Source organism: Balaenoptera acutorostrata, chromosome 1 (genome assembly GCF_949987535.1).
Source record: "Balaenoptera acutorostrata chromosome 1, mBalAcu1.1, whole genome shotgun sequence".
Lineage (NCBI taxonomy): Eukaryota > Metazoa > Chordata > Mammalia > Artiodactyla > Balaenopteridae > Balaenoptera > Balaenoptera acutorostrata.
The window spans coordinates 100,197,788-100,211,456 of NC_080064.1; the positions used below are offsets into that span (position 1 = coordinate 100,197,788).

At 36.9% G+C, this 13,669-nt stretch overlaps 1 protein-coding gene across 1 annotated transcript in view; it reads right to left on the bottom strand.

Annotated features, from left to right (window-relative positions):
• Nucleotides 1–1,867: 1,867 nt before the first annotated feature.
• SLC16A1 (solute carrier family 16 member 1) overlaps nt 1,868–13,669 on the bottom strand; it is a 33,992-nt gene continuing 22,190 nt past the window's right edge. The window contains exons 3-5 of the mRNA XM_007169376.3: nt 11,989–12,132; nt 5,918–6,769; nt 1,868–3,647 (exon numbers count right to left, since the gene is read on the bottom strand). Coding sequence (XP_007169438.2) covers nt 3,370–3,647; nt 5,918–6,769; nt 11,989–12,132 — 1,274 coding nt within the window. The 3' untranslated portion in view covers nt 1,868–3,369. The remainder of the gene's footprint in view (nt 3,648–5,917; nt 6,770–11,988; nt 12,133–13,669) is intronic.

Sequence of the window (13,669 nt, forward strand, 5' to 3'; positions counted from 1 at the left end):
AAAAGCTAGAACACATTTCAGGAACGACGTACTTGAAACCTCCTTAGATGCTTCAGATTAGAAGCATCTAAGGAGGTTTGTCTTAATGTCTCACATTTGGGCAAGCCAGGCAAGCTTAGGCCATCACTTCCTTATCAAGTTTTCATAGTGACAGAAGTCTATCATTAACCTCTTTCTTCAAAGTGCCTGAGCCGATTATAAAAACAAGCCATGATGTTGCAAAGGTGGAAATTTACTGTTAACCTTTCCTCATCTTTCCAACCATAAGGAGGGGGCAGGGGGCACACACCTGATAATTAAGTTTATTACACTGTGAACCATTTGCTAGGGAAGGGGTAAAACCCAGACATTGAGGTTTTTCATATAAACCAATACCCAATTTATCAATCTGAAATTCAGTATAATAAAACATTGGCTCATATATTAAATGGCTGTTAACAATTTTTTTTTCCTTTTTAAAATACAGTTTTAATATTGACATATATAATCTATGGTACAAACTACTAAATTCACACAACCCAAGAATAAGAGGATTATTCATCAACGTGATTAAATCGGGGATAAAAATACCTCCCTGAATTTTCCATAATTTGTTTTAGCATCATCCTTTCCTGAATATTTTTTGCAGAAATTATTTATTTTGAATAGTTTAAGATAATTTCAGTTCTCAATAGAGGACTATAATGTGATAATATGGTCTTGTTATCATGATCATCTGCAACTGTCCAACCTATCAGTTTCTTAAATAATTTTCCAGATTTGAATTGGGAGGCTATTTCAGAGTATATACTCTTGAACAGTCCCCAGCCTCTTTGGGCACAACTACTTAGAGAGCTGTATGTTCTCTCTGTGACTTGGAGAGTGTAGGACAAAGCAAACAAAGATAGGCAGGTACTCTATTTTCCCAAAGCAGCCACTGAAGCTGTGTCAGCTGAAATAAAATTAAGAAGTCTAGTCTATCCTCATATGGAGCAAGGGACAACAGACTGCCCAGTCAGAGAGCCCAGATGCATCCAGTGTTGAACACAACACTGCAACACAGAGAGGATTAGCTGACTGTTAACAAGGAATAGATGGCAGAGTAGGCCTATATCGGGTTTTAGTGTTGGCTCTATTACCAAACTTGATCTTGAATAAATCCCTTAAGCTTGTATCTTCAATGGGAAAAAGTCAGAGTTGGACTGGGTGATAAAAGGTTTGCTTAGTCCAGCTTTGAGCCAGTTTTTAAACTTTTCTTCAGAATACAGCAACTTCAGAACACTTCCTTCTAATAAATGGTCAGTCTGCACCAAAACCCCCTCATTTCACTAACAAGATTCAACTAACGGAAAAAGACTAAGTAGGGTCTTATGTGTGGATGTAGCTTAACAACTGGGATGGGGAAAAATAATCTTATACACTGGGTTTACTCCCCCCACCCCACATTTTTTACTTGTATTACTTTACTCAAGGGTGATCCTCATTTTTATAGAAGGGGAAACAGGCACACAGAGGTTAAGTCCATGGAAAATGGCAGAGTCCAAACTGGAGCCAAGCCTGCCAACAATCACAGTAGGCTTCTCCACTAAAATTCCTCCTCCATCTGCCATGATACTTGGGCACAGAAAGGGAGTTTTCATTGTATCCTTAGGATTAACTGCTCTGGTTTCAAAATGCTTTCAGAGAGGTCGTTTCAAAAAATTCCCCTCCTGCTTGCCTTAAAGAAGAGGTAAGGAGAAAAATCAAAATAAGCCATATACACAAATCCCAACACACATAAGCTGAATAATTTACATTAGGAAGGGCCAAATTGAATCTTGACAATAAAAATGAAAACACACAATATTTTCCTCAAGAAAATAAGCATATGGAAGAAGAAACATTTCTTAAAAAAAAAAAAAGTTTATTTTAAAAAGCCAGCCTCTTAAGGTTTTATATCTATACCTTCACACTGTCAATTACAATGATATTTTAAAATGCACTGAATATAATTTATTGAATGTCTATCATTATCCTCCTGCCACCATTTAAAAGATATTAGGTGAAAAAATATTTACAGTTTTCATTCTGGTCCATCCTCCTTCCTATCCTTATACTAAACCCATTTCTCTACTTTTCAGATAAGTGAAAAGGGTCACAAAATCTTTAGGTTTGTGTAAAGAGTAAGAACGTGTCCAATAATTCTAAGCAAAACATAATTTTCTTTAAGGCCTTATAAGAAAAAGAAAAGGAGTTACTTATTGAAGCAAACATAGCAACTTCTCTCCCAATCTTATCCTTATTGGTTTGTGTGGGCCAAATCTCTATGGGTCCCCTTAATTAGCAAACATTAAAAAAAAAAAACCAAAAAACTGAACACACAAAGACTATCTCACACACAGTGCTAAGCTAGATGTGGATATAAATGGAACCACTATGAATCAAAGGGGGAAAATTCCAGGAAAAACAACAACAAAAGATTCCAAGTCTCACAGTTTAACTGAAGTTTTGGAAAAACCTAAGCTGAATTCAGCTGCTGTTTGAAATATCTGTCTTATGTTTAATTTACTGAGGAGGCACAAATACACAGTTTTGTGTATTTTAATACTAATTTTTCCAGTGGGGGGGGAAATACTATGTGATCTCAAAAGGGGCAGTGATCTATGACCACTCAAAATTTATCTTTGGAAAGGGGAGCAAAAATAGTAATTTAATGAAGTCAACTCTCAAGCACTTGGCTTCTAATAAGCAAACCAGGAAAAGATACTGGAGGTGTACTGATGAGTACAGTGCATCTAGAACAGCCAAGATGTTTGCAAAGTTTTATGCCTTAAATTTCCTAAATATATATCTAGCAGGCACATATGCCAAGGAACTACTGATGCTAGGAAAATATTTTAGTCAGGATTTTATAAAAACCCCAACTTTCAAATCTTCTAGTGGCAATGTCTGACACTATTATTACAAATGACAATGAAGCAAGATTAATTTTAAATTTTAGATTTGCCTCAAACTAGTTACTTTTCCTTGTAACGGAACACTTAAAATGGATGAATTAAGCAGAATGGTTTTAGAAGTTAAGGCTCCCTAAAGACTAAAACTTAAGGCACATATTATTATCACACTATCACAGCACATTATCATGACACTGTTAAAAGCAAAGATTTAAACAAACAAACACACAAACCCGACTTCCTTCTCTCATTCTTTTTCAACCACTTCCTTCCCAAAGGCTATGACATTTTTAGCCCAGGCTACTGGTAAGGAGTGAAACAAAAATTCCATCAGTGATCCCCTGGTATGATTCCCACAGAAATGTCCAGTATTTGCATTGAGCACCACTGGTAGATCACAGGCCAATAGAACATTTGGGGTCATGAGCTGCTCCATTTACCCATCAGCCCCACAGGTTCAAACTGGACTCTCCTCCTCTTTGGGGCCTCCTTCTATGCTTTTAGGCTCCAGAGATTCTGCTGCATCGGTAACTTCTTTTGGCTTCTCAGCAACATCTATACTGGTCTCCTCCTCTTTACTTTCCTTCTTCTGCTGCTGCTCAGCTTTCTGTTCTTTTGCAAGAAGTTGGTAATTGATGCCCATGCCGATGAAAAGATAGATGCCTGCGACAATAAGGATTATGCCACATGCCCAGTATGTGTATTTGTAGTCTCCATATATGTCATTGAGACGACCTAAAGATGTCAAAAAGAAAAAAAAAAATTATGTGGGTAGACAGTTATGCCCTTTCCCAAATAAAGCTTAAGAATCCATTCAAAGAGCCCATAAATGACAAATTAGTCTAAAAAGAAACTGCTCATAATTATCTGATCTTTTACTTATAATGTCACACTGATTTTGGATGGCCCTTCGTAGTCTGTTAACTTTAGGAACTTGAAAATAATTAAATCTTGGCAAATTTGAATTGGGAAAGTCCTAGAGATCACCTAGAGTCAATTCTCTCAATATTCAATGGAAAAATTTGTTGCTCAAAAGAGGTTTAGTAGTCTTGCCCAAGGCCATAGAGCTAATTCCAGTCTCCCAGGCCAAAGTACTTTCTCTGACATCAGCATTTCCCAAAGGGCGTTCCTGTGAACACTCATCCTCTGCTAAAACATTAACTAACAGCAACACCTTTCCACCATTCTAAGTGCTTAATCCTCACAACAGGAAGGTTCTATCATCATCCCCATTGTATAACAGAAAAACCTTAAGTAACTTGTCCAAGGTCACAAAGCTTGTAAATGAAACAGGTTGGCTTTCAACCCACAGCAAGTCTGACTCTTGAGGCCTGCACCATAACTTCTGTGCTACAGGATTACTCCCTAGTGTTTCCAAAGTCAAGTAAATTTGGAAATGACACATAGTCTTTTCTATTAAAGGCTTTATTAGGCCTGATAGTAAAGAAACTTATTTACTTTGGCGTTGCCAAACATTTTTTGGCCATGAATTCCTTGTTATAGTAAAATTTGTTAGCATCTCAAACTAGTATTTATTAAACTATGGAAAACCCTACACATATAATGGACATATTAACCAATTCAAATATAATTCCATACGGTTTTCCAACATAGGGCACCACGCACTCGGCAATACTTACTGATTCTCTAAATATACACACGGCCCTGGGTCTGCTAGGCCCTGAGTTAAGGGTGTGCAAAGGAGGTAACGTCCACAGCTCAGTGGAGAAGAGAAATGTTAATCCAATAACTACATAGACTGTGACAAGTGCTACAAGGAAGGTTTGAAGGCAGAAAATAGGGGTTTTAGACCAGCAATTAGGGTCAGGAAGCCTTTTCTTAAAGTGTAACCTTAGCCAAGACTTACAGGATAGGAGTTATCAAGGAGAAGGGAGATGGGAAAAGGCTCAGGGCAGACAACAGCCAGTGCAAAGGCAGGTGGTAAGAGGAAGCACAGGGTGTGAGAGGAGAAGCACAGAGAGCAAACTGAGTGGTGGGAAATGAGGCTGGAGACACAGGTGGGCCAGGCCACGCAGGACCTAGTAGGCCACAACAGGGAATTTGATCTTCACCCTGAGAATGTGGGAAGCAACTGGAGTGTTCTAAGAGACGAAGAACAGCTAGGGTGGATATGGGTAAAGTTAGAAGGCTACTGATAGAAGATAGGAGATTTAGATAAGAGTGGTAGTTGTGATGGAGAGAAAACAGGCAGATTAGAAAGAGATTTAGGAAGCGAAAATGGACAGGATTTGGACTCTCCTTGGGTGTATATAGGGAGGAGAGAGGGTGGACAGGTCAGTAGTGGACCTTCTGTTATGTATCCCTCCTTACTTTATAGTGCATAATCTCAAAAGCATGAGTCACACCCAGAAGTCCAAATTATTGTTGCATTCTGTATTAATAATAATTTTTAAATGTAAACCATTTAGCATTCTTAAGAGAATAATACATCAGGTTTTATTGTCACTTACTAGCTGTGTGATCTTAGGCAAGTTATTTCACTTTTAGAAGCCTCTATTTCTTTATTTATAAAGCGGGAACAATAATAGTCCTACATCACAGACTTATAATACATGACAAAATATAGAAAAAGATTAGGACAGTCCCTGGTATACTGTGAGCCCTCACCTGGTACCTACTGTTATTATTTTAAATATTACTGCTGAGATAAATTCCACAATTAAAAAGAAATCACCAACAGTATTTTAAAGGTGGTTATACATACATTTTTCTACAGTAAACAGGTGAGGTTTTTTATCAGGAAAAAATATTATACATACTTAAGTGTGTAATAGTTTTTTATTCCTCTTTCAGCTTGATGATTCACTTTAATTCAGTTCTATTAAGTATTTGAGCAATTACGCTGTACTAAGCATTGTGCCAGCACTGAGGGTACAGAAGCGAAGAAAGACTATCAAGCAGCTCACTGATTTCTGCTTTCTATCACCTTCCTAATCTTCTGTTTTATGTTATTAGAACCACAGAAATAAAGAGACATACTATACCTAAAAGTGGTGGCCCCAGCAGGACAGGACAGCATTCCACAATGGTCACCAATCCCACAGCACTGGAGAACCTCTGGGGTCCAACAAGGTCCATCAGCGTTTCAAACAATACTGAGCTGAGCCACCCAAATGCAAATCCGAAGAATCCCGCATAGACACAGAATCCTATATAGCTAGAGGACAAAGGTGCTGCCAGATGGCAAACTCCATTTGCAATAATAGAAGCAGCAAAAAAATACTGAACTCGAGGTCTTATCCACTTTGTGTTGGCTACAAGTCCCATAGAAGGTCTGGCTACCATGTCAACAAAAGCCAGAATGGAAAGAAGGAAGGCAGACTTCTCACTAGAGTAATGCTGACTCTTGCCATAATTACTAAGAAAGACCAAAGGTGTAAATAGTCCAAAAAACATGAGCACATTTCCAGACAGGTAGAGTAAAAAGCCTCTGTGCTTGAACAGGGATAAGTCCAAGAATGTATTAAGTGTTTGGAAGACTGATCTTTTCTCTTCTTTCGGATTTCCTCCAATGAGATCTGTATTTGCATCACCTGCCCCCTTTTTTGCTTCCTGAAGGGATTCTTTAGACTTATATTTCCCTGCAGTGGTTGGCTTGGGCCCTATTGGTCTCATCAGAGCTCCAGCCACACAGCAGTTTAATAGTAAGCCCCCAAGAATTAGGAAGCTTCCTCTCCAGCCGTAGATACCAAAGAAAGCCTGATTGAGTGGGGCAAGGGTAGAGAGGAACACAGGGCTGCCTGCCATGGCCAGTCCATTTGCCAACGGTCGCCTCTTGTAGAAATACTTGCCAATCATGGTTAAAGCTGGATTCAAGTTGAAGGCAAGCCCAAGACCTGGGGAGAGGGGGGGGAAAAAGAATCACATACTCCAATAAATGTCAGAAACATATTTGGCATTACTTAACCAGACAAAGAAATTAAGAGGTATATAATTCAAAAAGATACAAATAAATGGAAAGATACTCTGTGCTCATGGATTAGAAGAATTAACATTGTCAAAATGTCCTTATTACCTAAAGCAACCTACATGTTCAGTGCAATCCCTATCAAAATCCCAAGGACATTTTTCACAGAAATAGAACAAAAAATTCTAAAATTTACATGGAACTACAAAAGACCCAATGTTCATAACAGCATTATTTACAGTTGCCAAGATATGGAAGCAACCTAAGTGTCCACCAACAGAAGAATGAATAAAGATGTAGATAGATATATATAAAAATAAAATTCCCCCCCAACGGAATACTACTCAGCCATAAAAAAGGAACAAAAATTTGCCATTTGGAACAACATGGATGGACTTGGAGGGTATTATGCTAAGTGAAATAAGATAAGTTAGAGAGAGAGTAATGCAAATACTGTATGTTACCACTTATATGTGGAATCTAAAAAATAAACTAGCAAATATAACAGAAAAGAAACAGACTCATAGAGAACAAATTGGTGGTTAACAGTGGAGAGAGGGAAGGGGTGAGGGGTAAGATTGTGGTAGGGAATTAGGAGGTACAAAGTATTATATATAAAATAAGCTACAAGGATCTACTGTACCACACAGAGAATATAGCCAATATTTTATAATAACTATAAATGGAATATAACCTTTAGAAATTGTGAATCACTGTGCTATACACCTGAAACTTAATACTGTAAACCAACTATACCTCAATAAAAAATAAAATGAAAAATAAACTTAAAAAAAGATATAAGTAATGGAAAGTAGGACATAATATTGTACAGCGGTTTAAAGTGTGAGCTCTAAAGCCAGGCTATGTGGACTAGCCAGAGTAATTCGGCAAGAAAAAGAAATAAAAGGCATCCAAATTGGAAAGGAAGTAAAACTGTCACTGTTTGTACACTGTCATGATTTTATGTATAGAAAACCCTGAAGACTCCACCAAGAAATTATTAGAAATAATAAACAAATACAATAAGATTGCAGCATACAAAATCAGTATAAATCAAAATCTGTTGCATTTCTATATGCTAACAATGAGCTATCAGAAATTAACAATCCCATTTATAATCCTAAGAAAAAGAATAAAATATCTAGGAATAAATTTAACCAAGGAGGTTAAAGACTTGCACCCTGAAAACTATAAGACACTGTTCAAAGAAATTGAAGACACAAATCAATGGAAAGATATTTCGTGCTCATGGATTGGAAGAATCAACATTGTCAAAATGTCCTTATTACCTAAAGCAATCTACAGGTTCAACGCAATCCCTATCAAAATCCCAAGGACATTATTCACAGAAATAGAATAAAAAGTTCTAAAATTTATATGGAACCACAAAAGACCCCGAATAGCCAAAGCAATCCTGAGAAAAACGAACAAAGATGGAGGTAGCACACTCCCTGATTTCAAACTATACTACAAAGCCATAGTAATCAAAACAGCATTGTAGTGGCAGAGAAATAGATACATAGATCTATGGAACAGAATTGAGAGCCCAGAAATAAACCCATGCATACATGGACAATTAATTTACAACAAAGGAACAAAGAACATATAGTAAGAAAGGATAGTCTCCTCAGTAAATGTTGTTGGGAAAACCAGACAGCCAATGCCAAAAAAAAAACCCAAGAAACAAAAAACCTAAACCACTATCTCACACCAAACACAAAAATTAATTCAAAATGGATTAAAGACTTGAATATAAGATCTGAAACCATAAAATTCCTAGAAGAAAATACAGGCAGTATGGTCTTAGCAATATATTTCTAGATATGTCTCCTCCTCAGGCAAAAAAAACCAAAGCAAAAATAAACAAATGGGATTACGTCAAATTGCTTCTGCATAGCAAAGGAAGTGGATCAATAAAATGAAAAGAGAACCTACTGAATGGGAGAAGTTATTTGCAAATGCTATATCTTATAAGGGGTAATGTCCAAAATATATAAAGAACTCATACAATTCAACAACAACAAAAAACTCCAATTATAAAATGGGCAGAGTTGGGACTTCCCTGTCAGTCCAGTGGTTAAGACTCAACGCTTCCACTGCAGGGGGCATGGGTTCAATCCCTGGTTAGGGATCTAAGATCCCGCATGCTGTGAGGAGTGGCCAAAAAAAAAAAAAAAAAACGCAGAGCAGTTGAATAGACATTTTCCCAAAGAAGACATACAGATGGCCAACAGGCACATAAAAAGATATTCAACATCACTAACTATTAGGGAAATGCAAATCAAAACCACAATGAGATCACCTCATACCTGTCAGAATGGCTATTATCAAAAACAAGAAATGACAACTGTTGGTGAGGATGTGGAGAAAAGGGCACACTCATACACTGTTGGTGGGAATAAACCGGTACAGCCACTACACACACAGTATGGAGATTCCTAAAAAAATTAAGACTTGAACGACCATATGATCCAGGTATCCCGCTTCTGTGTATTTATCCAAAGAATACAAAAGAACACTAATTTGAAGAGATAACAGCACCCACCCATGTTCATCACAGCATTATTTACAATAGCCAAGATATGGAAACAACCTAAGTGCCCGTCAACGATCGAATGGATAAAGATCGTTGATGTATATGTATACATACCCCCTCACACACACACATAATGAAATACTACTCAGCCATAAAAAAGAGATGAAATGTTGCTATTTCCAACAACGTGGATGGAGCTTGAGGGCATTATGCCAAGTAAAATAAGTCAGATGGAGAAAGACAAATACCATAATGATTTCAGTCATATGTGGAATATACAAAACCAACAAACAAAAACAAAATAAATGAACAAACCAAACCAAACAATTATGTAGATATAGAGAACAGAGTAGTGGTCACCAAAGAAAAAGGGGCAGAGGGCGAAATGAGTAAGGGGATCAACTGTGTGGTGAAAAAATAAATAAATAAATAAAACCAGACGCTGTAGGTTCAAATCTCGTCATCATCACTTATTGGCTGTGTAATGTCAGACATGTTGACCCTCCTGTGACTGTTGCCTGGTATGTAAAACAGGCGCACAGCACTGCTGTGACTAAAGAACTTAGTGCCTGGCATGTAGTAACCACTCAATAAATGTTAGTAGTTATTTTTATAATTGTTATTTATATTATTTGAAGGTGATTAACTGTCATCTGGCAAGTCACGTGAAGGATCATTATAAGCAAAGACGGTAATTAAGGAGACGGTTATCAAATAGAGTTTTAAAAACAGTTTTTAAAATAAAGTAGGCAATACAAAATTATTCCTTTTACAACAGCACCAAAAACTTTAAAGTGTGCAATTTATAATGGCTAAATTGTATAACTTTCCTGAAGGGACAGAGAATTAAAACCAACACACAAAGTTTTTGTATAATTAAACACAACATTGCCAAGATGTCAATACTCCCCAAATGAAAGTGCTAACTTGACGTGATTCCAATGACAATATCAGTGCATTTCATTTTGGAGATGAGGTAAAATGATTCTAAAACATACTAGAGAATACAAGGGAGTCAACCAGAAACTTTTGGGTGATGCAGGATGGGACTAAACAGAACAGATATTTAAAACAGACTTTTAAAAGCTACAATCAATAGAATAGTGTGACTCTGACTCAGGAATAGGTAAACACTGAACCAAGAAAGTGGACATAAAGTCCACGAATATACCTAAAATATATGTAAACATTTAATGTATGATAAAAGTAATATTTTAAATTACTGCAACAAGAAGTATTCAATAAATGGTGCTAGTATAAGTAAATATTCAAATAACTTGGAGATGCTCTCTCCCTGGCCCCTTCTTTCTCCCTACCATTTATGTCTAAGCTATTCACAGAGACTTAAACCAGTAAACCAAACTAGGTCACTCCCCTGTTGCAAACCTGCTATTGGCTTTCTGTCCATAACCTTTACCCTGGCCTTACCTCCCTGATCTCATACCAGACCATTCTCACCAGTGCTAACAAGCATGCTGCTGATTTAGGGCCTATGTTCCCCTAGATTTTCACAAAGCTAGTTCCCTGCTGTTACTCTATTAAGGTCATCTCTTCAGCAAGGTCTTCATATAGAATTTATCACTCCCTGATTTTTCTTATTTATTTGTGAGTAGCAGTGTCTGCCTCCTCCCATGAAAGAGCACGACTTTGCTGGACTTGTTGCCCTATGCCCACAGCATGTAGACAGTGCCCGACATACATATTGTTGTTGTTCATGATATGCTCTTAAGTGACAAAAACTGGTTACAAAATACTTTATGTAACCGTATCCCTTTTTGTTCTGAAAAAAGTTATGTTTGTGTATAGAAAAAAGTTGGGAAGGATATATATACATCAAAATGTTAGCAGTCAAAGTCTCTGGACTGTGAAGTTATACATAATCTTTTTTTATCATACTCATCAGCAGTTCATTATCTTAATTTGGCTATTAAAATAAGGGGAAAGGACTTCCCTGGTGGCACAGGGGTTAAGAATCCATCTGCCTGCCAACAGAGGGGACGTGGGTTCGAGCCCTGCCTGGTTTGGGAAGATCCCACATGCCACGGAGCAACTAAGCCCATGCGCCACAACTACTGAGCCTGCACTCTAGAGCCCGCTAGCCAAAACTACTGAAGCCCGTGCGCCTAGAGTCCGTGCTCTGCAACAAGAGAAGCCACCGCAATGAGAAGCCCTCACACCGCAAACAAAGAGTAGCCGCCACTCGCCACAACTAGAGAAAGCCTGCGCACAGCAATAAAGACCTAACGCAGCCATAAACAAACAAACAAACAAATAAATAAATAAAATTTTTTAAAAAAGAGAGAGCGAGACAGAGATAGTAACCAATGACCACCCTTGCAATGACTGCCGGACACATTTTATCTACAAACCACTGACTATTCTTAGGACAAGGGATACAATCATTTCTTTCAATTCATTTATTCAACAATGTACACCTACTGTATGACAGCAATTTCTTTTAAAACTTGATTTTCTATTGCTCTTAAATTAACAGGTTGTCAAAATGATAATTTCTATAAGGAGGGACTTTCACTCAAAAGATCTGAAAGACCAATGCAGGTGAATACCAAATAGCCAGCAATATATTAATGCTTGAAAATGAATCAACTCACCTCCAATGACTCCGACACACAAGTAAAGTTCCTGCACAGTGTTACAGAAGGAAGCTGCGATCAAGCCACAGCCTGACAAGCAGCCGCCAACAATCATGATTGGACGACTGCCATATTTATTCACCAGGATACTGCTGATAGGACCTAAGAGATAATCAAAAATTTAGTGGTACACAAGGCATTGATGGCACTAAATGACAAGTCCTTCCAAATAAGCAGATACAACAAAAGGCAATGGTAAGAATACTGTTATCTATAATTACTTCATAATCATAGGTACGTGTGCTGGAAAATAAAGATGCTAGAAGAATCATAAATTGTGTATCTTCTCTATCTTGAAATCTTGGATGGAATTTTACTAAAATATAGAAGACTCTAGTCTTTCCTTAATCTTTCTCTTATAAGGCATAATAGGCTGAAAGCCTTGGTAACAGACGTTCATAGGCTTCTTGATTTATCTAGGATATGATCAACACATATTTAGTAAGTTTGCTCTATATTAATTTTTGGGATAGGCAGACTGATGAGAGATTTTAAGAGTATTCTTTACAAATCATCATAAGTGTAGTTTGTGTCATATTTTTTAAAAAGAAGAAAAAACAAAGGCAAAATACATATTTTTTCCCCCAAGTTCAGCAGTTTTGCAATTAGGACATCTAAATTTAAAACAAAACAAAACAAAACTGTTCCCATTTACACCTAGATATCTCAGGTATTAAATTGAATGGAATGTCTTCTAGGGTTAACTGGGTTCCATGCCTATACTGCTGTTTTGTGACAGCAAAACTATGAAAAAATGTTTGTAGAAGATTAAGTCAGATAATGGTCAAAACATTCTCAGGTTTAACAACATAAACCAAATTAAATTTCCTCAGCTAAAGAGATGCATACCAAAAAATCAGTTTTTCTTTAACGTGAGAGAAGAAACCAAACAAAAGTATAGTGTTATAAGGATCACAAATAAAAAGATTTTATGCGTTTCATGTATCAGTTTTCAAATACAAAAAAATCAAATGGCCTCTCCTTACTTGCTACAAATAGGTATAAACTGTAATTCCCCTTTTCCAAAATTTTAAGTCTTAATTATGAATCTTATCTAAAGCAAACAATGTTTTAAGAGCTGTAACACAACTCTTAGACTAACAATATTTGCTAATTACAAACGAATGACATTTGACATTCTCTGAATTTCATTTATTTATAATACTTATGTCCCTACTTCATGGCTCTGGACTTCAGAGATAACAACTTTGTTTACATGACACCATAACATGTCTGCCTTGTTAAGGCAGATGACTGCAAATAAGAATGGGTCACTGCAATGCATCAGTAGGGAAGGGGACCACAAGAAGAACTAATATTTGAACTTGCAGCTAGTGAGAACCAAGTTTCGAATCCAGCCCATTTTCTCCCCATTACATATGTATTTTTGGAACTACAGTTCCAAAGTTATAAAGCAGAAGACATACAAATCAAGTTTTTCTTCTATTAGCATGGTAAATTCTGACTTTATTCTGTTTATTCTATACTTACCTCCCTAGAAGATAGTAAGTCTATTTTTAAAAACAGTCACAGAATGCACATATTCAGAATATACTACTGATCATATGCTGACATATTTTATTTCCATAAACACTTATGAAAAATTCTGCATTACTCATATTCTAATGCAACTATATTC